Genomic DNA, 27,187 nt, shown 5'->3' on the forward strand with positions numbered 1-27,187 from the left:
GGAGGTCCTCCTCCTTCCCGACCCCCTTCCGCACCGGGTGCCCATAGATCAGGAGCGTGGGGCTGAAGTGCAAACAAAACATCAATAAAAGGTTTTTCAAATAACTAAAAAGTGAGTGCAGCCTACAACACCCTATGTATACATGGTCCACGGACTCCACAAGACCGCAAAAAGGGCATGTGTCCTGAGAGTCCGTGAACCTATGCATCCTCTTATTATAAGGGACTGCTGCATGCAACACCCTCCAACCCAGGTCCCCGATAGAAAGGGGGAGGACACCTCCGTAGAGGGCCTCCCATCGAGGGCCTCCGCCGCCGGACGGCAACAAGGCACGCCAGGGCGTGTCCGGTCGACGGACAAGGAACTCTTTTGAGTACAAACCCATTTCCATCTGTTTCAGATGAAGTTACATTGTTTCATAGTTTGCCATTGAAAGATTTGAACTCCTGATCTTGGGGTTACAAACCCAGTACCATAACCACTTGGCTATTTAGGCCAAGCCCACTTTTAGCTAACTTGCCTGAGTTTGTTGATGAGATAAACAAGATGGTTGATGAGGGTAATGCTGTTGATGTGGTGTACACAGACTTCCAAAAAGCATTTGATGAAGTGTTGCACAACAGACTTGTGAGCAAAATTATAACTCATGGAATAAAAGGGACAGTAGCAACATGGATATGAAATTAGCTGAGGAACAGAAAACAAAGAATAATGGTGAACAATTGCTTTTCGAACTGGCAGAAGCTTTATAGTGTAGAAGCCCAGATGTCAGTTTTAGGACCGCTGGGGCAGGACTTTCCAGTCAGCGAGCGGGGGGCGGGGCCCGCTTGCCGACACATAAAATGACGCGCGGTGACGTCAGGCAGAACTCCCAACGTCACCACACCCCATTTAAAATTTCAGGTGGGCGGGGGCACAGCAAAATCAGCTGTGCGCCCACCGACCTATCAATGGCCATTTGAGGTCATTGACAAGAGTCATTAAACTAATTAATGGACCTGCCCGTCCATCCTTAAGATTGGCGGGAATTAGAAAAAGCATGAAACCTCATCCATGGGCAGGATGAGGTTTCATGTAGGTTTTTAAAAATTTAATTGAAGTTATTTTTTTAATTATGGACGTGTCCCAACTCATGTGACAGTCACATGAGGGGACATGTCAGGGAATTTTTTTCTATTTTTAATATTTTTGACAGTAGAGGCAATCTCCCTGAGGCAGTGGATATCACATAAAATGGCGTCGTGCCACCAATCAGGGCTACCGATTGGAGGCGCGCCTGTACTTCAACTTCACCCCCAACAGGGGGAAAATCCTGCCCCTGCTCTTCCTAACATTATTAATGACCTAGACCTTGGTGTATAGGGCACAATTTCAAAATTTGCAAATCTTAGGAGTGTTGTGAACCATGAGGAGGATAGCATAGAGCTTCAAAAGGACATAAACAGGTTGGTGGAATGGGTGGACAAGTGGCAGATAAAATTTAATGCGGAAAAGTGGGAAGTGATTTATTTTGGTAGGAATAATGCAGAGGGATAATATGAAATAAAGAGTACAATTCTAAAGTTGGCATAAAAGACAGGCCTGGGCATATATGTGCATAAATGATTGTAGGTGACAGGAAAGGTTGAGAGCATAGTTAAGAAAACATACAGCAGCCTGGGCTTTATCAACAGAGGCATAAAATACAAAAGCAAGGAAGTTATGTTAATCCTGTATAAAAGACCGATTTGGCCTCAACTGGAGTATTACATCCAGTTCTGGGCACCAGACTTTAGGAACGATGTGAAGACTTTAGAGAGGATGAGGGATGAGGAACTTCAACTCCTAGAAAGATTGGAGAAGTTGGGACTGTTCTCCCTGGAGAAGACTGAGAGGAGATTAGTTAGAGGTAGTCAAATTCATGAGGGGTCTGGAAGGAATAAATGGGGAGAAACTGTTCCCATTAGTGGCGGAATTGAGAACTAGAGGGTACAGGTTTAACATAATTGGCAAAAATAGCAATGGCTACATGAGGAAAAACCTTTTCACTCAACAAGTCGTGAGGATCTGTAATGCAGTGCCTGAGAGTGTGTGGTGAAGGCAGGGTCAATTGAGGCTTTCAAAAGGGAATTGTATCATTATCTGAAAAGGAAAAATTTGCAGGGCTACTGAGAAAAGGCAGGGGAGTGGCCAGCACAGACCAAATAGCCTCTTTCTGTGCTTTAACCATTCTATGATTCTATAATACAAATGGATGTGCCAGAAAATAAATCAACTACTGTCTTTTTTAAAAAAAAATCAGTTTTAAATAAGCATTACATTAATCAATAAAGTTTTATATTACTTGAAATACACTAGTATTACGATCCCTGTAGAGACTAATAACCTTAAAAGATATGAGTTTCTACTGATTGACTGAAAGGATCACATGACAAAATTTCAAGTTATAATACTTTTACTGTAACAAACAAAATAAAAGTAAATGTCTAAACACTATTATGTAGGCAACGTTTATTTTAAACTACAGAAAAGAAATTCCCCATTTAAACTTAGCCCACAACTTAAAATCCCATGCCATGGTTATAATTTACATTGTCCCTTAAGCGGACACTTTATTTTCCAGGGACCAGTCCAAAGTTATTCTCAGCTCCAAATGGCTCGTCTTCTTTTCCTTTTCCAGCCAGGTAGCTTCTAATCCCAGAACTGATTTTCACTGTGGGGATTATACTGGAGATTCCGTTCCTCTAGCCCAAACTAGGTGAATTTTCAAACCTCCTTTAAATCCTCATGAACTCAGTCTCTTCAATTTGAGTGTGAACTCCTGCCCACGTTTTGTGTAGTGAACAACAGTCAGCATTTTTTCTGCTTCAGGTGCAGGACTGGCTAGCTCGATCTCCTGCTCTCTGCCAGAATTTTGAAGATTCACTTGTGGCTGTGAGGTTCAATGATATTTTAGGAAACCCACAACCCAATACTACAATGGCTTTCTATTGCTTTTACCCCTCTCAAAGCTCATCACCATGGCAACATGAATCACAAGGTCTTTGTATCCAGGTAGAAATGCTAATTAGCCATCTTCTAGACCCCCTAAACAAATGGTTTAAGGTGCAAAAGCAAAAAAACTGCGGATGCTGGAACTCCAAAACAAAAATAAAAATACCTGGAAAAACTCAGCAGGTCTGGCAACAACTGCGGAGAAGAACACAGTTAACATTTCGAGTCCGTATGACTCTTCAACAGAACTAAGTATAACCATTTATAAAGTCTGACATTACTAACATTTCCCTGTGAGACATGGAACCAAATACTCTATCCACAGTAAGCACAGCGGCTCTTGCCATTGTTTACAGGTGTGAAATCTAGCAGCTTCTTCCCGGTAATTAATCCTGGGCCTCCTTGTCCCCATAGCAACCATGCTTGTTTTATTTGCATATCAAAAAACAAAAATCAGTTACTGTGCATGCGAAGGGACCTAACACAATGGCACTCTACATAGTTGATTGAACTGAACACAGGTCCTTGGCACCTTCACTCCATTCACAGGCATTTGGTTATTGAGGTTCCTGCAATGTTTTCTGGGCTCCCTCTTGGACATGCAAGCTCCTTAGTGCCACCAGAAGTACAAAGCCAGCCAAATGATCAGTAGTTTATTCTCTCCAAAAATAAATAAAAGGAGGGGGCCAGTGGAAAAAAGAAATGAATTTGGAGATGTGGGTGGGAGTGGGGCGGGGGGGGGGGGGGAGATTGACTAGGGTAGGAGCCAGTCAGTTCACTCAATATCCTTGGTTGTTGGGCAGAATCTGGAACAGATGATATGCCCCCATCACAATTCCATTTTACCTTAAATCAAAGAGATCCCAGAACATAATAATCTTAGATATATTTTTACTTGTAGCACTACCTTTTAACCTTTTCTTCTGCAAAAATCACCCGGAGCAGCCCTGCCCTTAAAATGTTAGAAAACATTTCTCTTAGTATATACGTTATTTTGTCTGACATTTTTTGTTTTTTCCCACAGAATTCCTGCACCTTTAGGAAAATAAAATTCCATGACATCTCCATATTGATAAAGGAATTTTCAGTGGACTCATGCAAAAGATAGAGCAAGTGAGTCTCAACTGTAGACATGCAGCATTATTCTAGATACCATCTCCTCCACCAGGTGCTTGTTTCTGTTCTGCATTACCTTGTTCACCATGCTCCAGCTCAAAAGAAAGTGCCCACCAAGTCTTTGCTGTGTAATCCACCTCAACAACAACAAAAATCTACAATCCATGTCAATAAACACATGTTTCCTGACATTGGAGGGTGTCCCTGACTGGTCAAGGCACTGGAATTGTTCCTCGAGGAGTCCAGTGTCCCCATCTATGGTGACCCTCGTGCTGAGATGACAGTAGTTGTAGCACCTCTGTGCCTTCATCAAGGGGTAGTGCATAGGTGTTAGCATCCATCTCCTCTTTAGCTAGTCCTGTCCCCCAGCAGCAATCCACGTATTCCCTTCAGTGGGATGAAAAGCTGCAGCACCTGCAATTGCCCAAGATCTGCAAAGGTGGTGGGTGTGCTAAACTGATGTGACATTGTGGACTGGTTTGCTTCTTCCTCCATTGAAGAAGACTACAACATTACTTGTTCCTGCCTTGTATTCCCCTGCACAACTGGCCTTGTGAGACACATAAGAAGCTGGTCAGAAAAATGCACCAATTTCACTAAGTGTTTCTGCAGAGATGCAGCATTCCATTACAACTCATTCATATGAATGGAAGAACCCAAAGAGGCGGGAGCTCCATTCCCATCACTTACAGATGGTAAGATCATTTCACTCTCAAGAGATTTGGCGGGGGGAGAAGAGAGAGATGTGAAGAAAAACTCTTATGCAGAGGGATTGGCATTGACCTGGAACTCGCTGCCGACGATGATGGTGGAAGCAGAGACAATCAACGATTTCAAAAGAAAATTGAATGGACACTTGAGGGAAATAAACTTGAAGGAGTACAAAGAAAAAACAGGGAAATGGGACAAGCTGAAGTGCTCTATAGAGAGCTGGCATGGACTTGAAAGGCCGAATGACTACGTTCTATGCCAAAATGACCATGATTCCATTGGACGGACGTCCATTTCGCTACTGCCGACATCCTGATTGATTGCCACCTTGGCAAGAACTCACCAAAGCTCCTTAGACAACACCTAGACCACTACCATCTGGAAGGACAAGGGCAGCAGATACATGGGAACACCGCCACCCGGAAGTTCCCCTCCAAGACACACATCATCCTGACTTGGAAATATATCGCCATTCCTTCACTGTTGCTGGATCAAAAACCTGCAACCCTAATAGTACTGTGGGTGTACCTACACCACATAGACTGCAGTGGTTCAAGAAGGCAGCTCACCACCACTTCTCAAGGGCAATTAATGATGGGCAATAAAGGCTGACCTAGCCAGTCAATTAAAAAAGTTAAGGGCCTCCTCCTCCACTGAAGTTAGAGGAGCAAGACGGGGCACTTCACCGCCTGACCAAGTCCTTTCCCTGGAGTTTTGAGCTTGTTTCATCCAGCCGGCCAAGGGCAAGAGAGTTAAAACCATATTGTCCTCCTGTATCACTTCCAGCAGCTCAGACACATGTGATTTTGATGCCTTCAGTGCTGCCTCCTCCACAAGTGATAGTGATATAATAGTTGCCACTGGCTCAACTGTGCTCCAGGGCATGCAATTTTTTAATGATCTGACATCCCATGTTTGATCAGTAGAGAACTGGGGTCATGGTATGTGGCTGTGACACTGCATTCACCTTGCCAGCCCTCAGAAGGTCAATGAAGTGCTTAAGATACTGTAATCACATACTGGCGACAACTATGCAGCTGCTGACTTCAAGTTCCACTTCCAGCTGTGCCTGCTTCAGTCTAGCTGGCTAGTCCTCTTCTACTTTTCTCTGGGAAACGTGTGCTCCACCATTCAGCCACCATCTCTGGAAGAACCCTGAGGGGCGTACCTGAAAATCTTGGGGCTGCCCTGACTCAGATGCCTGCCCTTCTGGTGGCCCGCTGCTGTCCACTCTCCTCCATCCTTCACTAATTCCACTTCCACAATGATAGATGTTGTAAACTCTTTAAATTGAGCCCGATGTGTCCAGCTCCCACTTCCTCGCTGTAACAAATCGCTGTCTAACAACCTTGTAAAATTCAAAGAAATTTATTGAATATTATACAAACTGCTCTCTTTCTTTCTCCCTTAAAAAATATACTATAGCAGCCTGCTGGGCTGATAAACACAGAACAGCATAGGTCTGTTATCTCTGCCATAGACATGACTCTAGTACAGGCCCTGGTATAAGACATTCCTAAACCTAATAAGGTTGGGCCTCATGACCCATACATAAACTAACTTTCCGATTAAAGGATATCCAAGTAAGCAATAAGCCACAAAATTACTTCCTGGACTTTGGATAGAAATAGTGGGTACTACCTTGGATATCTGCTCCTTGCTAATGGCCAACTGAATAAGCAATAGAAATAAGGTATATAAACGAGAGGAAAAAATCAGTTTGGTCAGAAAATAGCTTCTTGAAGTGGACTAATGCTGGCTTCGGCCTAACACTTTGGCTAGCTCAAGAAGACTGAAAACAGAAGAGGCTCCCTCCTGCAGCTATGGAGATCAGCTTCATCCATTTGATTGTCTGATTTGGGAGCAATCAACCAGTTTGCAGAGACTGCCACTGCTCAACAAAAAGATTCTCATCCGTTACGGGTCATATGTCTTATTTGCATATTTAGCTTACATATCTTATCTGAAATGATGCTTCTTGATAAACTGCTTTAAAATCAGCTTTGACTCCAACCCCCTTTTTAGCTAATCTGTGCCTCCCAGACCAAGTCGTACATCATCACGTCCACCATCCCTAATTGGGAGTTTGAAAGTACTGTTCTTAGTGACATTTGGGAAAGTTTTTTTTGTAGTGGCAAATGCAGAATGAGTGAGGTTAGAAAGGGTAGGTGAATTTGAGTAGCAAAGGATATAAAGAAGAAAAGTTAGATAAGTAACAGGTTTTAATCAAGTACAGAGGCAGGAAAAAGGAGGTAGGAGGAAAGAACAAAAGAAAAGGTTCAATGATAGGTTGGAAAATAGAACAGATTAAATGGTAAAAGCTAAATGGTAAAAAGAAAACAGTAAAAGGGATAATGGTGCAAGGCAAAGGGGAATGTTGATGGAATAAGTCAAGAAACAAAAGATGGATCCAGAATGGGTAAGGATGGCAACAGCAGAATCATTACGGCTGCTGTCCGAAGAAATGGAAACAGGTGTTGTGATCTGAAATTGTTGAACTCAATATTGAATCTGGAAGGCCATAAAGTCTTCATTCAGAAGATGAGGTGCTGTTCCTCAAATTTCCATCAAGCTTCATCAGAACTGTGCAGTAGGCCAAGGGCAGAGAGGTCATAGTGGGAGTGGGGCAGCAAATTAAAATAACAGATGGCCAAAAATTCTCAGTTACACTTGCAGACTGAACGGAAGTATTCAGCAAAGCAATCACCTAATCTGCACTTGATCTCTTCTAGAGGAAACTCTATCGTGAGCAGCAAATACAGTATACTAAAAGGTAAGAAGTATAGGTAAATTGTTGTTCCCCTTAGGAGTGTTTGAGCACCTGGATGGTGGAAAGGGAGGAGGTAAAGGCAAAGGTGTTGCATCTCCTGCATTTGAATGGGAAGTTGCCAGACAAAGGAGAGGGGCTGCTGGGTATGATGGAAGACTGGACCAAGGAGCCATGGCGGAAACAGTCCCTTCAGAATGCTAAATGTGCCTGCTGGTTGAATCACGAAGGACGTGGCAGAAAACAATGGAAGATGATTACTTGGATAAATGTGAATTAATTAAGGAGAGCCAGCACAGATTTGTTAAGGGAAAATCATATTTAACTGATCTGATTGAGTTTTTTATGGGGTAACAGAGAGGGTTGATGAGGGTAGTGTGGTTGGTGTGGTGCACATAGGCTTCCAAAAGGCATTTGATAAAGGGCTGGTCAACAAAATGTTATGATCCTTGGCCAGACCCCCAAGATCCGGTTAGGAACCAATAACATTTTGTTTAAAGTTGACAAAGTTTGATTTTCAAGATACTTACCCAAGTGAATAAAGCCACAACATTCTACAGGTTTTGAACAAAAATAAACTTTATTAGACAAAAACATAAAGATAAAACAATTTACAATATACTCAAACTATGGGGATAATTTGAGATACATATCAATTAATAGGCAAACTGTGGTCAAACACATCACACTGTAAAACAAATGCCAAATACAACCAAAACAGATTTCATGGATTTCTCAACAACCCACCCAGATGTCAGTAACACCATGAGTCAACCAATTTCACTGAAACTCCGTCTCTCACAAGGGATTCCAATCTCGCCTTGGAATTGTCTCCAAAAGTCACTCCAACTCGGATGGCTTCAACAACAGCCCACCTCGCAGGGTTTCAATCTTGTCTCCCAAGATTTCATTCCCCTGACGTGCTCACTCAAGCACCAGCTGACAAACACTTCAGCTCTTCAGCCGCACCAAGCAGGCCACTAACTGCTCCAAAGGGGTACCTTTGCCCCAACAGCCCCAGCACAGAGTCACCAATCTTCAGCTGCTTTCTTGGATCCTGAGCCCTCTTCAATTACCAGGCTCAGACAGCATCAATGACAGCCCACCTCACAGGCTTTCAATCTCAACTCCCGTGATTCCGTTCCCCTTCATTCCCAAGTATACAATCAAACACCAAATTACAGGCACAACTTCAGATCTTCAGCCACGCCAAGCAGAACACTACTGCTCCAAAGGGGTACCTTTGTCCCATCAGCCACAGCACAGAGTCACCAACCTATGGCTGCGTTCTTCACTTGAAGCCTGCTTCACACAGCCCTTTTCCTCTTTGGGGCCTGTTTTTTTGCTTCTCTCTTTTTCCTGAACTTAACTATTTCTGTCCCCTGTCTCTGTCCCCTATCTGTGACTTCCTTTTGGGACCTCTCCCTGTCTCCTGTCAGGGACACAAGCCTTTAATGACGCTCTGCTCCTGGGTACCTGACCTGCGTTTTCACACTTTTTACCTCTTTCCGCCCAGGACAGGCTTGGGCATAAAGAAATTAAAGATCCATAACTGCGCATGCAGCCCGCTCCTGACCTGCCAATGCACAGAAAGTCCGAGGTCCATTGGGAGTTGAAGTTCGCGACCTCCACTCCCCAAAGAGATAAGTAAAGTTTTTATAACTGCCCTTGAAAGAAAGAAAGCTTCAAAAGTTGAACTGGCACTAGTTGAGTTGTTCTTGCAGAGAGCTGTCATGGACAGGGTGGGCTGGATGGCCACCTTCGGTGCTGTAATCAACAACAACTTATATAGCTCCTTTAACATAATGAAATGTCCTAAGGCACTTCACAACCACATAAAAAGAATGAGGTCAGATGACCAAAATCTTGGTCAGAGGTACATTTTAAGGGGTGTCTTAATGGAGGAAAGTGGGTTAGAGAGGCAGAGAGATGTAGGGAGGCCTATGGAACTTGGAGTCTCCACAACTGGTGGAGAGATTAAAATCTTGGATGCACAGAAGGCCAGAATTAGAGGAGCTCAGAGATTTAAGGGGCTGGAACAGATTACAGATATAGGGAGGGATGAGGTCTTGGAGGGATTGAAAAAAAACAAGGATCAGAATTTTAAAATCAAGACATTGCTTGACCAGGAGCCAATACAATATAGGTCAGCAAGCACAGGGGTGAGAGGGGACAGGATTTGCTGCGAGTTAAGACATAGGCAGCAGAGTTTTGGATGACCTCAAGTTTTCGGAGGCTACAATGTAGGACACCAGCCAGGAGTGTATCAAAATAGTCAAGTCTAGAGGTAACAAAAGCATGAATGAGGTTTTCAGCTGAGTTGGGGTACAGTCGGAAGATATTACACAGATAGAAGTAGGCAGTCTTGGTGATGGCACAAACATGAAGTTAGAAGCTCATCTCAGGATCAAATATGTCATCAAGATTGTGAACAGACGGGTGTAATCTCAGACTGTTGTCAGGGAAATTGAATCGTTAACTGGGGAATGAGTTTGGAGCGCGGACCAAAAACAATGGCTTCTATCTTCCCAATATTTATTTGGAGGAAATTTCTGCTCATCCAGTACTGGATGTCAGATAAGCAGTTTGACAATTTAGCAACAACGGAGGAGTCGAGGGAGGTGATGTTGAGGTAGAGCTGGGCGTCATCAGCATTTATGCAAAAACTAATGTGCCTTTGGATGATGTCACCATGGGGCAGCATGTAGCTTAGAAAAAGGAAGGGACCGAGGATAGATCCTCAGGGGACACCAGAGGTAATAATGCAGGAAAGGAAGCGAAGCTATTGCAAATGATTCTCTGGCTACGATTAGATAGATAAGAATGAAACCAGGTGAGAGCAATCCCACCCAGCTGGACAATAGCGGAAAAGTGTTTGAACAGGATGGTCGAGCGTGTCAAATGCTACAGACACGTTGAAAAGAACAAGGGAAAGGTTACCTTTTTCAAATAAGATGCCAATTATGACTTTGATAAACCTGAGCTGTTTTGTTATTGTGGCAGATTCACAAACCTGATTGCAGGGATTCAAACATGGAGTTCCGGGAAAGGTGGGACCAGCTTTGGGGGGGCTCCAAGACATTCAAGGACTTGAGAGAAAAGAAAGGTTACAGATGGCATGATAGTTTGCAAATATGGTGGGGTCAAGGATCATTTTTCTCAGAAGGGTGATGACAGCAGATTTAACGGAGAGAGAGATAACTCCTGAAAAAAGAGAGAACCGTTTGCAATACTGGCTTACATGGGCGTCTAGAGGGGGAAGTTGGGTGATCTGTAGTTTAGTAAGAATAGGATTGAAGGAACAGGATGTGGATCCCATGGACATGAGTTCAGAAAGGGTGTGATGGGAGAGGAGAGAGAAAGAAGAGAAAGATACTAGTTAAGGGCTGGGGGGGGGGGGGGGGGGGTGCGTGCTTTGCAGATAGTTTGGTCAGGTGCACCAGAGGAATGGAAGCAGCTGATCAGGTTATCTCGATCTTAGTGACAAATAAGTTCAGGAGCTTCTCATGCTTATTGTTGGAGGCGAGGGTGGGGGGGACAGGGGAGAGTAGCTAAAGAAGACGGTGTGCAGTTGCAAAAAGAAGCTAGAGATCATGTTTGCATTCCAGGATGATCCTGGAATAGTGAAAAGTTTTAGTACATAACAGCAGGACCTGATAGTGTTTTAAGTGGTCCAGCCAGTTCTGGCAGTGGTTGTCCACCATATCTCTTCAAGTTTGCACCCCTTTCTATGATTTTATGAACATGGAGGATGGTGGGGTGGATTATGAGAACAAGGGGAACCCTCTCACAACCTGGGAAGCTGGGAAAATAGCAAGAGCAGAAGTGCAAGAATTGCAGCCTATATAGTCTAGGGCCCTGTCTATCATCATAGAGGCCAATAAGTTCTGCAAAAAAAGATGAATTTCCCAGTGACCAACCGAAAGAATTGCAGGACAAGAGTTCATGTTTTAATGCTTTTACTGTAACAAATAAACTAAAATCAACATAGACTTATTACTTAACAGGCCACTAATACACCAAATTAAAAGGTATTTCCCCATTAACTAACCAACACAATCAAAATAAGTTGACACGTTTTTAAGACCATAAAGATGTAAGACCAGAAGTAGGCCATTTGGCCCAGAGTTACTGAAATCACAGCTGATCTGATAATCCTCAACTCCATTTTCCTGCCTTTTCCCCATAACCCTTGATTCCCTTACTGAATATATTTAACAACCCAGCCTCTATAGCCCTCTGCGGTAATGAGTTCCACATATTCACTACCCTCAGAGAGGAAATTCCCCCTCATCTCTGTTTTAAATGGGCGCCCCCTCAGTCTGAGATAATGCCCTTTGGTCCTAGGGTCTCCCACAAGGGGAAACAACCTCTCAGCATCTGCCCTGTCAAACCCCCTAAGAATCTTATATGTTTCAATAAGGTCATCTCTTATTCTTCTAAGTTCCAATGAGCACAGGGCCAAACATCTCAACCTCTCCTCATAAGAAAATCTCTCCATACCCAGGATCAACCTGGTAAACCTTCTCTGGACTGATAAGGGGGGCCAAAATTGTTCACAGTATTCTAGGTGTGGTCTAACTAGTGCCTTGTATAGTTTTAGCAAGACTTCCCTATTTTTATACTCCATTTCCTTTGAAATAAAGACCAACGTTCCATTTGCCTTCCCTATTACCTGTTGAACTTGTTTGTAAGTTTTTTGGGATTCATGCACAAGGACTCCCAAATCCCGCTGTGCTGCAGCCTTCTGCAGTCTTCCTCCATTTAAAGAACATTCAGCTCCTCTATTCTTCCTGCCAAAGTGCATAACCTCACATTTTCCCACATTATGTTCCATCTGCCAAGTTTTTGCCCACTCACTTAACCTGTCTATATCCCTCTGCAGACTCCTTGCCACTTGCCTTCCCATCTATTTTTGTGTTGTCCACAAACTTGGCAATAGTACATTCACTTCCCTCATCTAAGTCATTAAAATATATTGTAAATAATTGAGGCCCCAGCACTGACTGATCCCTGTAGCACTCCACTAGTTACAGGTTGCGCACAAGATCCTGCACATGATCCTGGCAAAATTACCTTACTGAGGAGTCTCTGCTTTTCTTTCTCTTGTCAAACCTTTTGCCCTTCCTTTCTGAATGGGCTGTAGTTTTACTTTATGCCACTCTCCCATCAGATATATTGCCTTGAAGATTAATTCCAAACTCCTTTCAGCAAGCTTCCTTCTCCCTGCCATACCAGGACGAGTCTTCCAGTGTCCTTTGAAAGTCATTCTATTCAGTCTTCAGGGTATCCCTGAACCGACTTCCAGCAGCAAGGCCCACTCCAGTGCCTCCTTGTTCCTTAAATTTCCACAGGTCCCATCTCTTCAAACGGAGACCCAGTTTCTCACCAGAATCCTGCTTGGTGGCTAACTCACACAAAAAAAGTCTCTTCCTCTGCTTTTCACAGCAGCAGCTGTTTCTGTTTCCCCTCTCTATCTGTATGTCTGTGTCCAGAAAACCATCAAAATAACAGGGAAATCCAAAAGTTGTTGTCTTTTGTGTCAAGGTCTGAAAACTGTCACTTGATTTTCTATAGGTTTTGGTTACAATCAAATAAGCCTGTCTCCAGCAAGAGTTTATCACCATCCCCCTCTTCAGGACACTCTATATTATTTTAAGTTAAAAGGAGGCAGTTTGAAACAGGACCATCTTATAAAGTCTCGCATTCATAGGCTAAGTAGATGCAGATGCTCAGGCTATACAACCCAAATCCAGTTCACAATCCCAAAAATATGAAATGCAACCTTTTACAAGAGTCTAAAGGCCTTCAAGTAACAATTTTAAAAAAGAGATTAAAAGAGAATTCAATGCATAAATTTAATTAATATACCCAGAAGTATGCACTCTTTTTTTAAAAGTTTTGATTAAGTGCTTATTTCAAACACTGGAAATTTTAATTACTAAAGGGGAAAATGTTGGTCATAAACTAACTGACTTTCAAAAAGGCTGGCCCACAGCAATAATATGCTGTGGGTAGCCTTAAGAAGCTGAGGATCAGACATCCACCCCTCAGTGGAAGGAAGAAGAGAGCAGTGGGTGCTGCTGGGACTGCAAGGGGGCCCACAAAGAAATATCATGGATACCAGACAAGGTGAGCCTGGGGCTTCTTGGGCGAGTAGGAGTGGACACCCTGGAGAAGTAAAAGAGGGCGGTGGGTTTTGGAGGCCGGAGGGGAGGCACAAAGGGAGGGGTACAATCTTAGGCGGTGTCCCTAATGCATACAGGGCACCTTCCAAAAGGATGTATCCCGCGCTTCCTTCCTGCCTTTTAACTAAATTTGGTGAAAAAAACGGCCTTCCCTGTATCTCCTTTCTTCCACTGCCCAGCGTATTATGGCAGTGAAGATGACCTGAGGCCCTTAATTGGACAGTTGGGTGGTTGGGCTAGTGGATGCCTTACCCACCCCCACTCATATTTTGGGGAACAGGTCAGGGACGGGTGGGAAGGCTACGGGCTACCCACCCATCATATTTTAAGTGCCTACCTGCCAAAAGCATGGCCGGGGGGGCACCATAAAATCCAGCTCTTGTAGTCGTTACATTAACAGCAATAACAAACATACCTGTTTTCTCCTGTGTAACTTACTTCCAAATTCTTTGGATGAACTTTTTAATTTCACTTATCTGTACAAATGGCACTCGTAAATAAACTGTAAAATGTTAGTAGCTAACATATGTTCTAATGTGTTGAATCTTATTCCAAGTCTTATAGTCTTTTCAACTGAAGGAAAAAAAATGTCTGTTGCAACATGTATGTTATAGGAACCATTCCCCTTTAATACCTTGGTTTGTACCACCATATGCCTTCTCTTGAATGGGAAAGTGGTTAATGAGGTGGAAGTGAAAATGTCTGTTCCTGCTGACAATGATAATGAACCTTTTGAGGGCAGGCTAAAATGTTTCAGTTTCACTTGACAGTAATGAGATCTGGCTGCATCTTTGTGCTGCTCACAATTGCAATCTTTTTCCGATTTGCAGTTTCAACTATTTTTACATCTATACTTACTCTGCTGTTTATGATTTCTTTTGAAGGTAACACCACTTCATGGACTTTTTCATGACATATTTTCAGGATTATTGATAAATCAACATACAAAATTGCTAGATATAATACATATTATTTACAAGGGTGAGTGTGCAATAACCAAAAGATGTGTATTCAGTCTACACCTCTCCAGGATTACAAGTAGACCAATAACAAATTATGAAGCTTTTTTTGTGCATCCTATTGTTTCAATACAGGCTCCGAATATGCATCTCTCATGCTGACTGCAAAAGGCATATTCCAGTTGTCTATCTCTGCTTATCCTTAACACTAAATGCTAGTCCTTACCCCTCTCTTATATTGTAGATGAAACAAATGTAGAGTGCCCAGAGGCTGAGGAACTGGAGGAGGGCAGCACTTACGATGACAACAATGTCAGTCAACTTTACTTTAGCAAATACCAACTCCAAGACTGGCACTACATGTACTTCACTAGAGAGAATAGAGGAGTCTGCACTGCAGGCCTCCAAGCACTAGTGCACAGGAGTGTGAGCAGGGAGATGTGACAACCCAGAAAGCAGCATGCCAGAAGGAGAGCTTGGATTCTCACTGTGCTGTAGAGGGCACAGATGAAGACCTCGAGGGCGCAGCCTACATTAAAAGAATGATTCCTATACAAGAGAACCTTTTAATTGCTTTGGGCAGCCTGCCAGCGAACTTGCACACAATAGCAGAGACCATGCAGCTAAATATTCAGGGAGTGGATCTCTTTCCTGTTATGAAATATGGTTGGTTCTTGATGAGGACAACACAGGGCAATATACATGCAGTCAATGAGTCCCTGCACCTGGGGAAACCTATAAGGCAAGCAAATCTGACAGCTCTCTCTTCCTGATCATCAGCCTGCATTGGGATGATGATGCTTTGCTGTCTCCTTGTGAATAAGCCATTTGTCACCTGCTTGATTGTCATAAGGAGAACAAACTCACCAATATTACTCATGTTACTGTTACAGTCTGGTATGAGCTTGAGATATAAGTTCAGGGCCATCATAAACTAATAACACACAGTGCTGTGTATGCTCTGGTATTTGGCTCCAATTCCTACTGAAACAGATGAATTAAGTTACTGCCTGTCTCAAACCTCTAAATGACATAGGAGCAGTGTAGGACATGCTACAAAGTGAAACACTCCCATGCTGGAAGGCCTCCTATGCCCTCATCTTTGACCCTCTGCAGGCCTGTGCTACCTTGTTGCTTTTGCTATTATTCCATCTAAATGGGAACCCAAGCTACATTCACATCTATCCAGTACCCCTGACGCCTGTGGAGTGGCAGATTACAAGTTCACAACCAATGACAATCAGTAACCTGCTTGATACATCTGTACACTGCAGATTAACTGATGTTGAGTCTGACGCATTATAAATTCCGGATGTGGTGATCTTGCCTGTAACTGGCAATGCTGTCTCCATGGTGGACATTATTTACAGGCCAGCTTTAAATGGTAGCACAACTCAGTCATTGCCTCACTGGTTTTCCTTAGATAGGTGCATCTGGATCTAATGGTTTCGATTTTGCAGTCAGTAGTAAAGCAAAGGCTGATCTCAAAGAAAGTTGCCCACAAAGACTGAGTGATCTCCATGGCACAGACTTCCCGTTTCCTGATGGCTGCTTAAAATCTAGCAAGGGATCTCAAAGCATGCAGCAGCAGTGATGTCAGCAACAGTCAATCACATTAAAATATTCTAACAGACAGCAAATCAAGAAAATAAAAGCAATGAACCCTGTTACTTATGATTTAAAATTTTAGATAGCAAAATAAATGATTATGATTGGATTGATATAGAAGCTAAAATAAAGAAGCTTTAAAAATACATTTTAAAAATATGTTTTTTATAATAATGAAGAAATTTGGCATTTGACAAATATAAAATTAGCTTTTCCGGACAAGAGGTGGTGTTTACCAGGAATTATACTGTTAAAAAAAAGTTAAATCTCATTCAACATGGTGTAACTTTTTCAAGGGTTTTTACAGCACAAGAGAGGAAGTTAAAATATTTTCCACCGATGGCAGTTTGGGGGACCTCAACAGCACACCCTCTGGAGAAGCAATCACTAACAGCAACTTCTGGATTTCCCTGTTAATCTGCTCTTGTATGTCTCCAGAGACTGATGTCAGTTTCAGTGGTGTAATGACAGTGAACCCTGACAATTTTGCCATCATTACCATTGCAAAATTCAGGCCAGCGGCACAGTTGGTGGGTGAGGTCAAGTGTAGGCAACCTATGCCTGCACAATAGAGCCTGTTTTGCATCTCTCCTTTCAACCTTTTCTTTTTTACTATAAACAACAGAAGTGAATCTCCTTTCCAAAATTTTGCCTGTAACAACAATAAATATTCTTGGCGAAAATTAGCAAAATGTCAAAAAGTCAAGTAGTGAATAATTCAACTGTCTGAAACCAGAAGATGAAAGGTTACTTTCATTGATGGTCCAAAAATGCTACTGCTACCTGAGACTTCCTTACTTCATAACATTTACCCTGATTATACATTTTATAAGGACGATCCAAGTATACCACATTTTCCTCGAAAAACTGCCTTCTGTCCCAATATAATTTGTATTAACTTTCATATTGAAAATTGGTTGTCAGACATTTTAGGGAAAACCAAATGCTGGCCAGCAGGTGATGCAAATGAACCGAGACCTGAAGGGAACAATCAGCACCAGCCTTAGAAAATCCATCCTGTTTTCCATTATGAATGTAGAAATATCCTACACCAAGAATGACAAGAGTGCAATGTCATCTGTATAGAAAGCTTACTTTTTTTTCCCCTCCAGTCCATGAGATAAGCCCCTAATGGGTTTAGTCAGGCTTATTTTTCACGTCTTTTTTATATGCAAAAGATCAGAGTATCCTGTTTTGCATCAGATTATAAAATGTACCAGATTCACTTTATGAATTAATTCTGACATACCAGTCAATCTTTCCAATGGTCAAATATAAACTGCAGGATTATCTTTGAAAATTCCTTTAAAAATCACATAGTCAATACACATTTAACTAATTAATCAAATAGTATCTGTACAATGTTAACAACAAAAAGGTAATCACAAATATAAGGAGAATTTTTCCACTTCATACCAATGATTTATTCATCCACTCACATTAGTGAAAGGTGTATATACCCAAATGTTTCATTAATATTCTATTATAGCAATCTGACATGAGATTATACTATTATATATTAGCATTTTTAAACATCATTTTCTGCCATGTTTTGGTTTTCCACAAGACATCCTTCACAAAATAAAAAAAAAATTATTCCCAGCCATCTGACTATATAATTCTGTAACCAGTTAACTGCGACAAGAGCAGCCAATTGTCCCATCCCTTTTGCTGGAAGGAGGCAACCAACCTGTACTTAACAGCTTTTTCAGAAGGTCTAACTGAGACTGCAAAATTAATGACCAGAAACTATGATACCTAACATTTAATAAATTGTTTTGAAGGTAAAATAGTATTATTGATTCTTTGAGCACACTCAAATTTGTACAAAATATATATTCAGGTCTTTGAAATTAGCATCAAAGTATCTCAACCAACAAGTGGAGCTTCTTTCATTCCTGCAATCTATAACAAAGCAACATACATGCCCAACACCGATAAGGCAAAAATGTGAGGATCTGCAATTTTACAGAACTGTATATAACTATAGAACGTTTGTAAACTGCTTCTTTTGGTTTTACTTGGTTGTTTCAAAGCATTTGTTAGCTTCGTCAAGCAGAGGCATAATCAAGCTCCGAGATCAAATTTAGGGTCCAGAAAAAGTTAAACAATAGCTAAAAGCAAAAAGTCTAGGTCAGGGGACAATTGGAACTGTACATAGGTGGAAGTTCTGTAATACGCACTTTCCTTTAGAAGGAAAAAAGTAATTTCGTCAGCTGCCACCAGGGCTGCATTCCAAGCACACATCAGAGAATACAGAGGTACTCGAATTGCACTACTTCCCTGGCTCAGAAGGGATGCAAGTGACCCGTAAAAACCAGTAGTCCCCTCACATCCACGTTTTACAAATTGTTAACATACTGCAGCTGCAGTATAACTGTGGTATGACATGCCGTACTGCTGCACGTCAATACAAAAATTATGGAAACAAACAAGAGCTCAGAAATATAGTACACATAAAAGATGTGGCATTGCGCCAAGAGTTTTTGAACTTCTATAAGTTTTAATATAGAAAAGGGGCATTGCCCCATAACCCCGTAATTCGCCCAGATATGTAAACTTTGTAGAAAACAATGTAAAAAAAAAACAAATTTAGATGGTTGAGTTGAGGAACAATATTGCTCATCTAACAGCAATTCAACCCAATCATACTCGATGTATAAGATATACATATAGCTCACTTAGTAAAACATATGCAAGTTTCCAATTTGCATTGACGTGAACTGCGTAACACCACTTTTATGGTACATTGATATTTTGACCTTTGTAATTACACTCTACCTGAGGCAAATGGATATGAGTTTTTGTCACACGAACACCCAAGCTACATGGAATTACCGGAGACTTTGATATTGTTAAAAAGTTTGTTTTAAAAAATGAATAATATTTCAGTTATCTTGTCGCATATGAATACTTTCGGAAATCTAACAAACTTGGTTAACCTCTACAAGTGTTGCACCGTATATTGAGAGTTTGAGCAAGAACCCTCCACATTTAAAGATGCATCTTGCAGACTGCATGGTCATGTGCTGAGCTGTGTGAACAGTGCAGGGTCCCGGCTCTCAGTTCCAGCCACACTTAGCAACACAATGACCACTACCACCCACCTGCCAGGCTCTCCGGCTCAATCGGCGTCCACTTCAATCTGCTCGGTGTCAATACGACGTCGCAGCTTCTTTTTTCTATCTGGAATATGCCTCTGCAGATCTGATCCTCCGGCCCGCCCACTTCTCTGGCCCCCTCCAGGGACGCTGCGGGGGGATCCGACACTAGCCCCCCGCCGCCGTCCACTGCCTCAGACCAGGCAGTGAGGGGGGTGACTGCTCGCCGCCCAACTGCAGTCATTCCGAACCACACACCTGTTTACAACATGTTTCTTCAGACTTACTCAGCCCCGTCCTGTTTACGCGGTTACCGTCACAGCAACGTTTCCTCCTCACGCTCGCTCCCTCCACGCGCGCGACCGGTCTTCGGGTGGGCGGGCGACCGCGCGCGCGCGCGCGCTGGGCCCGCGGGAACGACCGTTGGAAGCGCGCGTACCTCCGGCTGCCCACGAGGCTCCACCCTCACCTGGGCAAATCTCCACAATGAAGCTTTAATTGGTGGAAAGGAGGAGAGCCACTGAAATACAAGGAAGGTTCTTACCATGAGAATAAAATGTATTCAGTTACCTGTCGGCAGAGCAGAAGAGTCAACGTTGCAGGTGTGGACGATTGTCCAAGTTTTTGAACATCCTTTCAGTTTGAAATGTTTTGCGCTCAGGCTGTATGCCTGACAGGGAATGCATTTTGTAAATATTAAGAGTATTACAATTGTATAAAGGCAAATTAAATTTTATTGCACTTTCTGTAATTTTCAGTTGAAATGTTTTGTAATGTAGTTTTGCAAATTTTAAGAACAGAATATATTTTGAGGTAAAATGCTAACTTATCTATTCTCTCCACAGATGTTGTATATCCCCAGAATCTCTAGCTAAGTTCTTACTCCTTATCTACATAAAATATGTGTTTTTTAAAACGTCCTTAACTGTTGCAAATAGGAAAGACTTGATCGTTTACAGGTTGACACATGCTGCAGCCAGTTTCCTCCATTCTCATTTATTTTCACTCTGGAAGAGCAGGTACCCAACACTTTAAAATGGTGTTACAACAGGTCCCCTGACGAGGTTTCCCCAATTGGTTATGATCCCAGATAAGATACCCCAAATTGTTATGCTCCTGGGGGAGGAGGGATGAAATGGCTCCCCTTTTTTATTCAACCACCTTGGTTGGTCACAACAAGGTTAAATTAAAAAGCATCCGTTCCCTCATGGATACCTTTTCCCAATCCAAATGTATTTATGTTTCATAGGTACTAATTTAACCAGGCTTTCTTGAGCCAAAGAAAGAGTGAGTTTATTAGTTATTAAAATGTAAGAAAATATAATAACACAACACACGTACACACAGATTAGAAATTAAAAGTGAGTCCAGAAATAATGGTTAAAAAAGTTATACGAATCAGTCTTTTGCCATATCTGTGAGGAGTAGATGGCAAAACATTGCAGCTGTTAAGTTGGGTGATTCCAATAAAGCTGACTTCAATAGTTAAGCAGTGAGTTTGGAGATTCTTGGTTCTGCCAGTTAGCCGAAAGGAGTTGTCCTGTTTTCTTTTTGACTGTGGCTTTGCTGACTTGTGACTTGCTTCCAGCAAAAGGGGAGAAAGAATTTTTTTTACCTGCATGTGCAGGGATGCCTATTTGATGTTCTTTAGCTGTGACCTTCACAGCACACCCTCACACACCAGGCCTGGAACACCAAAACTAGCACACAGAACTAGGGTTGCAATTTTCTTTTTAGCCCCTATTCTTGTGTATTCCTGGAAGAGAAAAAACAAACATGTCTTTCACCCAGATCTGCTTTCTTTTCAACCCGCATCATGTCCACAGTCTGGGATATAACTCACAGGAGCTGGTTTCTGCCGAGATGGTAATCAGCCTTCATTATCTCTGCAACCACAGGAGACTGCAGTTGAGATTTTGCATTGCATCTTTTCCTTTGAAGTGTCTCTGTCTGAAGTAGGCTTTGTCATAACTTTTTAGGTACAACATCCTATTCTCTCTGGACTAATTGGTCAAGTGTAATCCACATAGGAATTTTCTAGCAAGTGGTTACTTTCCATTCTCAGCCAGCTTTTGCTTGTATGTCCTTTTTTAAAAAAAACACGTCTTACTTAAAAGTTCAACATGCCTGTAAGTAATTCAGGGCTATGACCCATTGTCATGACAATGGCTTTGCATTCTGTACTTTGATCATAAATTTCATTCCAAACAGTTGCACATATTCCCACTGCCACAGAACATCTATGAAGAATTTGACAGAATTTTAGTAGCATGGAAACAAATAAGATATTGGGCAGAAAATAAGTACCATGCACCTGATCAGAACATCATTCTTGCCATATTATTCACACACATATAAGTTACAAGGACATGATATCTCAAGTATAAAAGATGCTGGAAATACTGTTTTTACTACTTTTTATTTCAGATTTCCAGCATCTACAGTATTTTGCTTTTGTATTTTTTTAACTGAACAAGCACAAAAGCATAAGAACTGAAGAGGGAAGAAAAACTTAATCCATTTGCCTATTCTGTGCATTGTCATAGAATCAAGAAAGTTTATAACACAGAAAGAGGCCACTTGGCCCATCATATCTGTGCCAGCTGAAAAATAAGCCACCCAGCCTAATCCCACTTTCCAGCATTTGGTGTGTAGCCCTGCAGGTTATGGCACTTCAGGTGCACGTCAAGGCACCTTTTAACTGAAATGAGGTTTTCTGTCTCTACCACCCTTTCAGGCAGAGTTCCAGACTCCTACCACCCTCTGGGTGAAAACATTTTTCCTCATCTCCCTTCTAATCCTTCTACCCCTAGTAGCTGATCTCTCTGCTAACGTAAATAGGCTCTTCCCATCCATTCTATGCAGACCCCTTATAATTTTGTACATCTCAATCAAATCTCCCTTTAGCCTCCAGTGTTCCAAGGAGAACAACCCTATTCAATCTTTCTTCATAGCTGCAATTTTCCAGTCCTGACAACAACCTCATATATCTCCTCTGTATGCTCTCTAGTTCAATTACATCCTTTTTGTAACGAGCTGACCAGAATGGCACACAGTACTCAAGTTGGGCCTAAATAATGTTTTATCTAGTTCCAGCATAATTTTCTGGTTCTTATATTCTATGCCTTGGCTAATAAAGGAAAGGAATCCATATAAAAACAGAGAATACTGGAAAAAACTCAGCAGATCTGACAGCATCTGTGGAGAGAAAAAAAAGAGTTAAAATTTCAAGTCCATATGATTCTTCTTAGGTCTAAAGGAGAGTCATACGGACTCGAAACATTAACTCTGTTTCTTGCTCCACAGATGCTGTCAGACTTGAGGTTTTCCAGCATTTTCTGTTTTTTCTTTCAAATTTCCAGCATCTGCAGTATTTTGCTTTTACTATAGGATTCCATATGCCTTCCTAACTGCTTTATCGACCTATCCTGCTACCTTCAGGGATCTGTGCACATTTACACCAAGATCTCTCACTTTCTCTGCAACTTCAGTATGCTCCCATTTATTATGTATTCCTTTGCCTTGTTTGACCTCCCCAAATATATCACCTTACATTTCTCTGGGTTGAATTCCATTTGCCACTTTTCTGCTCACCTGACCAGTCCATTGATATCTTCCTGCAGTCTACACCTGTCAATAATTACCCTTTGTTTCCTGCCATGGAGCCAATTTTGTATCCAGCTTGCTTTATAGTTTTTTTAACCAGTCTGCCATGTGGAACCTTGTCAAAAAGCCTTGCTAAGATCCATGTAGACCACATCAACTGCACTAACCTCATCAACCTCCCTTGTCACTTACTCAAAAAAATTCAGTCAAATGAGTCAGACACAAACTTTCCTTAACAAATCCATACTATCCTTGATTAATCTATGCCTTCCTAAGTGACAGTTTATCCTGTCTCTCAGAATTGATTCCAATAATTTGCCCACTACCAAGGTTAAACTGACTGGCCTGTAATTATTCTTTCTATCCCTAGTTCCCTTTTTAATGACCATCATCCTTGTTCCCTTTTTAAATAAAGGGTATACCTCCAATATACATGTGCGTATGGTTTGTTTAGATTATTTTCTTCTCTCTGCCTCATGCCTTTTAAGCAGATCAAACAAATAGGACATTCCATTCAAATTGATTTCAGAGCAATTTTGGCATTACTTAGAATTGTGGGAAACTTAGAAAGATCTGGCTCCTGAGTGGAGCAGCTGCAGTAATAGCTGAGTTCACCTGCAGTTTGCTTTACCTTCACACTAGCAGGTTGCTTTTGAAAGTTTCCTCTAAATTTAGTGAAATTAAAATTGCTTTTGTTGGAACCTTTCATGAAATGTTTCCAACATCACAACAGTAGCTGTACTTCAAAAGTGCTTCATTGGCCATAAAGTGCTTTGGGACATCCGATGGTCGTAGGATGACCAGATTTTCAACAGTCAAAACCAGAACTCATTGAAAACCCTTGGGAAAGTAGGGCTCTGTGATGATATACATGTTGGGTGACCAATGGCAAGAGTCTGGGGAGGGGCAGTTGAAGAAGGTAGGAGGTCATGTGATAACATCTCCCAGAATATGTCCAGCCAGAGTTGGCAACACTATTAAGGCATTGGTTGAATGTGCTCCTTGATTCTTGGATCTCATTCATTCCCTAGTCATCTATCATGGTGCCATGCTCCACTTGGGCCTTTGTGATTGGTTCTTACCACTTACAATCACCCTCACATCCACCCACATCCTCAGAGAAACAATGCAACCTCTAATAATTAAGGCACTGGAAAGTGTGTTCATCTTAAACATGCCAGATCTACCATCACTGTCTATCAAATTGGATGGCAATGGAAATGCTAGGAGGACTTGATATCTAAGAGACCAAACTTCACCTGCTTTGAAGAACAAATACAACTGTACCCAATACATCTGGCAAGTGCAGGTCTCAGGGCCACACAGAACATGCTGGCGGACTCCAACTGATCAATCGGAAATGGGTATTCACCTTGTGGGCTGAATGATGGTTATTGGGCATAGTTTTTGGTGAGAGAAAAAGCGATTTTAGAAATTGTGTGAGGACAATGGAACTGGAGATGAAAGGGGAGATAGCTGGGGCCCTGAGCTGGGAGAGGAGCCTGTTTGAATTAACCATCTAGTCAAGCCAGAGAAGTGTGGGCTTCAACAAGCAGTCTTGTTCTGAGTCTTAAATTTCCATGACAGAGTGGATGAAGGTAGAAATCATGTGGTTCACTGAAACTACAGCAGTTTGCCTTGTGTAATGTGACTGCATTTTTTTTATAATTGCCATCTATAAGAGAGTGTTGCCTGGAGGTATTTACTTGTGGGTTGGACCAAGTAAAGCATCTTTTTGGGGAATATTTTGCAACACTATCCTTAATTGTGTAATTGTAATATTGTGTGCTTAAGTTTTCTTTTATTCTTGTTAATAAAGCTTTTACTTTTAATTCTTAAAATTCCAGAAGTGTTAGTGGACCTCTTACTGCTGAGATCAGCCTGTAAGCCAAGCTTGCCTCTGGGATTTGGTTGCGCAGCAACTAACAGCAGCTATGATCATAACAATAGGCAGGTTGGTGAAATGTACAGACATATGGCCAATTAAATTTAATGCATTATAGCCTAAAGTGATTAAGTTTGGTAGAAAGAATGAGAAGAAGCAATATAGTACATTTTTTAACAGGAATGAGGAAACCTGGAGGTGTACATACACAAGTCTTTAAAAGTGGCAAGATAAGTTAAGAAGGCTGTTAACAGCCCTTTATTAGCAGAACAAATAGATAACAAATGCAAGGAAGCTATGCTAGGCCTTTATAAAACATTAGCTAGGCCCAAGTTGGAGTATTGTGGCCAATTCTGGGTACCACTTTTTAGGAAGGATGTGAATGCCTTAAAGATGATTCAAAAGAGATTTACTAGAATAATATCAGGGATAAAAGACTTCAGTTATGTAGAAAGACTAGATAAACTGGGACTGTTCTCCTTAGTGGAGAGTAGGTTAATGAGAGATTTGTTATGGGTATTAAAAATCATGAATGGTTTTAATAGAGTAAATAAGGAGAAACTGTTTCCAGTGGCATAAGATTTGGCAGAGAACACAAATTTATGATAATCAGCAAACATGGCAAAAGAACTAAAAGCAACATGAGGGAAAGAAAATATTTAAAAGAGTTGTTGTGATCTGAAATAAACTACATGGAAGGTTGTGGAAGCAGATTCAAAAATAATTTCAATGGGGAATTGGAAAAATACTTGAAGAAGAAAACTTTGCAGGGATATGGGGAAAGAGCAAGTGAGTGGGACTAATTACATAGCTCTTTCAAAGAGTTGGCGCAGACAAAATAGGAAGAATGTCTTCTTTCTGTACTGTATCATTCTATGATTTTATGAAGATGAAAAATGAATATGAGGGTTTGTTGGTGAATGATGGTCATGAGCAGGGAAAGTTTGGTAGAAAGAGTATGAGCAGCATCAATGATCATAGGGGCACAGGCTGCTACGATGGATGAGAGGACTGTGGGAAAGATTGGGAAGTGATGCAAATGAAAGGGGACCTGAAAGGGGACATTGTGGGAATGAAACAGGATGTGGGACTGTAGGAGCAAACATCCAACAGCGAGGCTGGAGCACCACTACCTCCACTTTCCTTCCTGGTGCTGCCTCGCATCAATCACTTCCCTGCTCCTACCTACAACCTAATATCAGGTCTACTGTCTTGCCTGGATTCCTCCACACTAAGACATTTCTTCAGTTTTATTTAGAAGTTTAGTTGTAGTTCCAGGGGTCTCTACTTGCGAAGAGTCTGATGATATCAGTTATATCCCAGAACAGTTACATATGAAACAATGTTGAGGGTGGGAGCAGGAGTCTTCAGACTTGATTAAAGGTTACTCTGGAGTTGACCAATGCTAGGAAAGTAACTGTAGGATGTAAAATTTACACTCCAGTATCCAACAAGATTTCCCAGAGATAATAGGCTCAGAGTAGTTCTAATTGTGGTTCAAACCCACATTAATCTTTTTGTTACTTGCAGTGAAGCAAATCAAGTTTGTTTCTTATACATTATGTCACTGGAGTGATTTATAGGGATAGATTATACTCGTGATATCAAAATTGACATCTTAAAATACATATTGAAGGAATATCTGGTGATATTACAATTTCCTACCACAAAAAAGGTCTGTGTATTAATAAAGATTACTCCTCTTGCACTTTCACCTTTAAGATATTTATGCATTGTGCATCATAATGAGTACTGGCAAAGGGTTGGACGGGTGACCTATACTCAGGTCTCTACTATTGATTCCTTTGAGTTGATGGACAGATTGAGCAGGGAAAGCCCTTGTTCCTATTTATTTTGCCTTCTTCCTGATGAGGTACACCATTTAATGTTTATGGCCAAGATTAGGAACTCACTATATGAGAACCTCAAAGACACATATGCATGTCACAATGTACATCTGTGCTTAAATTTTATATATTGAGCTTATTTATTCTTTATTTCTATGTTGAAACTGGTGCATTTTTCTGTATCATTCCTTTTATGTTCCTGTTGTCTTTCTATTTTACCTAATCTTTTCCATTTTTCAATTATTGTTTTGTGCAATTTTTAATTTCAATCTATCTTTATCTATATTTTTGCTCCATCTTTATATCCTGGCTCTGTTTTCTCTGCCCACAGATTCTGTTCTCCTCTACTCTTCCCTCCCCCAATCTGTAAAGCCTTGGTTCATTTCACCACCACAGGCACATGCAGGTTGCTGCCACTATTGTCAT

General features: G+C 41.5%; 1 protein-coding gene across 1 annotated transcript in view; it reads right to left on the bottom strand.

Moving 5' to 3' along the window:
* The window catches only part of cerkl (ceramide kinase-like), a 302,767-nt gene extending 283,015 nt beyond the window's left edge, over positions 1 to 19,752 (bottom strand). Inside the window, exon 1 of the mRNA XM_041200251.1 lies at positions 19,430 to 19,752. Coding sequence (XP_041056185.1) covers positions 19,430 to 19,667 — 238 coding nt within the window. The 5' untranslated portion in view covers positions 19,668 to 19,752. The remainder of the gene's footprint in view (positions 1 to 19,429) is intronic.
* Positions 19,753 to 27,187: the final 7,435 nt, after the last annotated feature.

The sequence above is a fragment of the Carcharodon carcharias genome, chromosome 12 (genome assembly GCF_017639515.1).
Source record: "Carcharodon carcharias isolate sCarCar2 chromosome 12, sCarCar2.pri, whole genome shotgun sequence".
NCBI classification, from domain to species: domain Eukaryota; kingdom Metazoa; phylum Chordata; class Chondrichthyes; order Lamniformes; family Lamnidae; genus Carcharodon; species Carcharodon carcharias.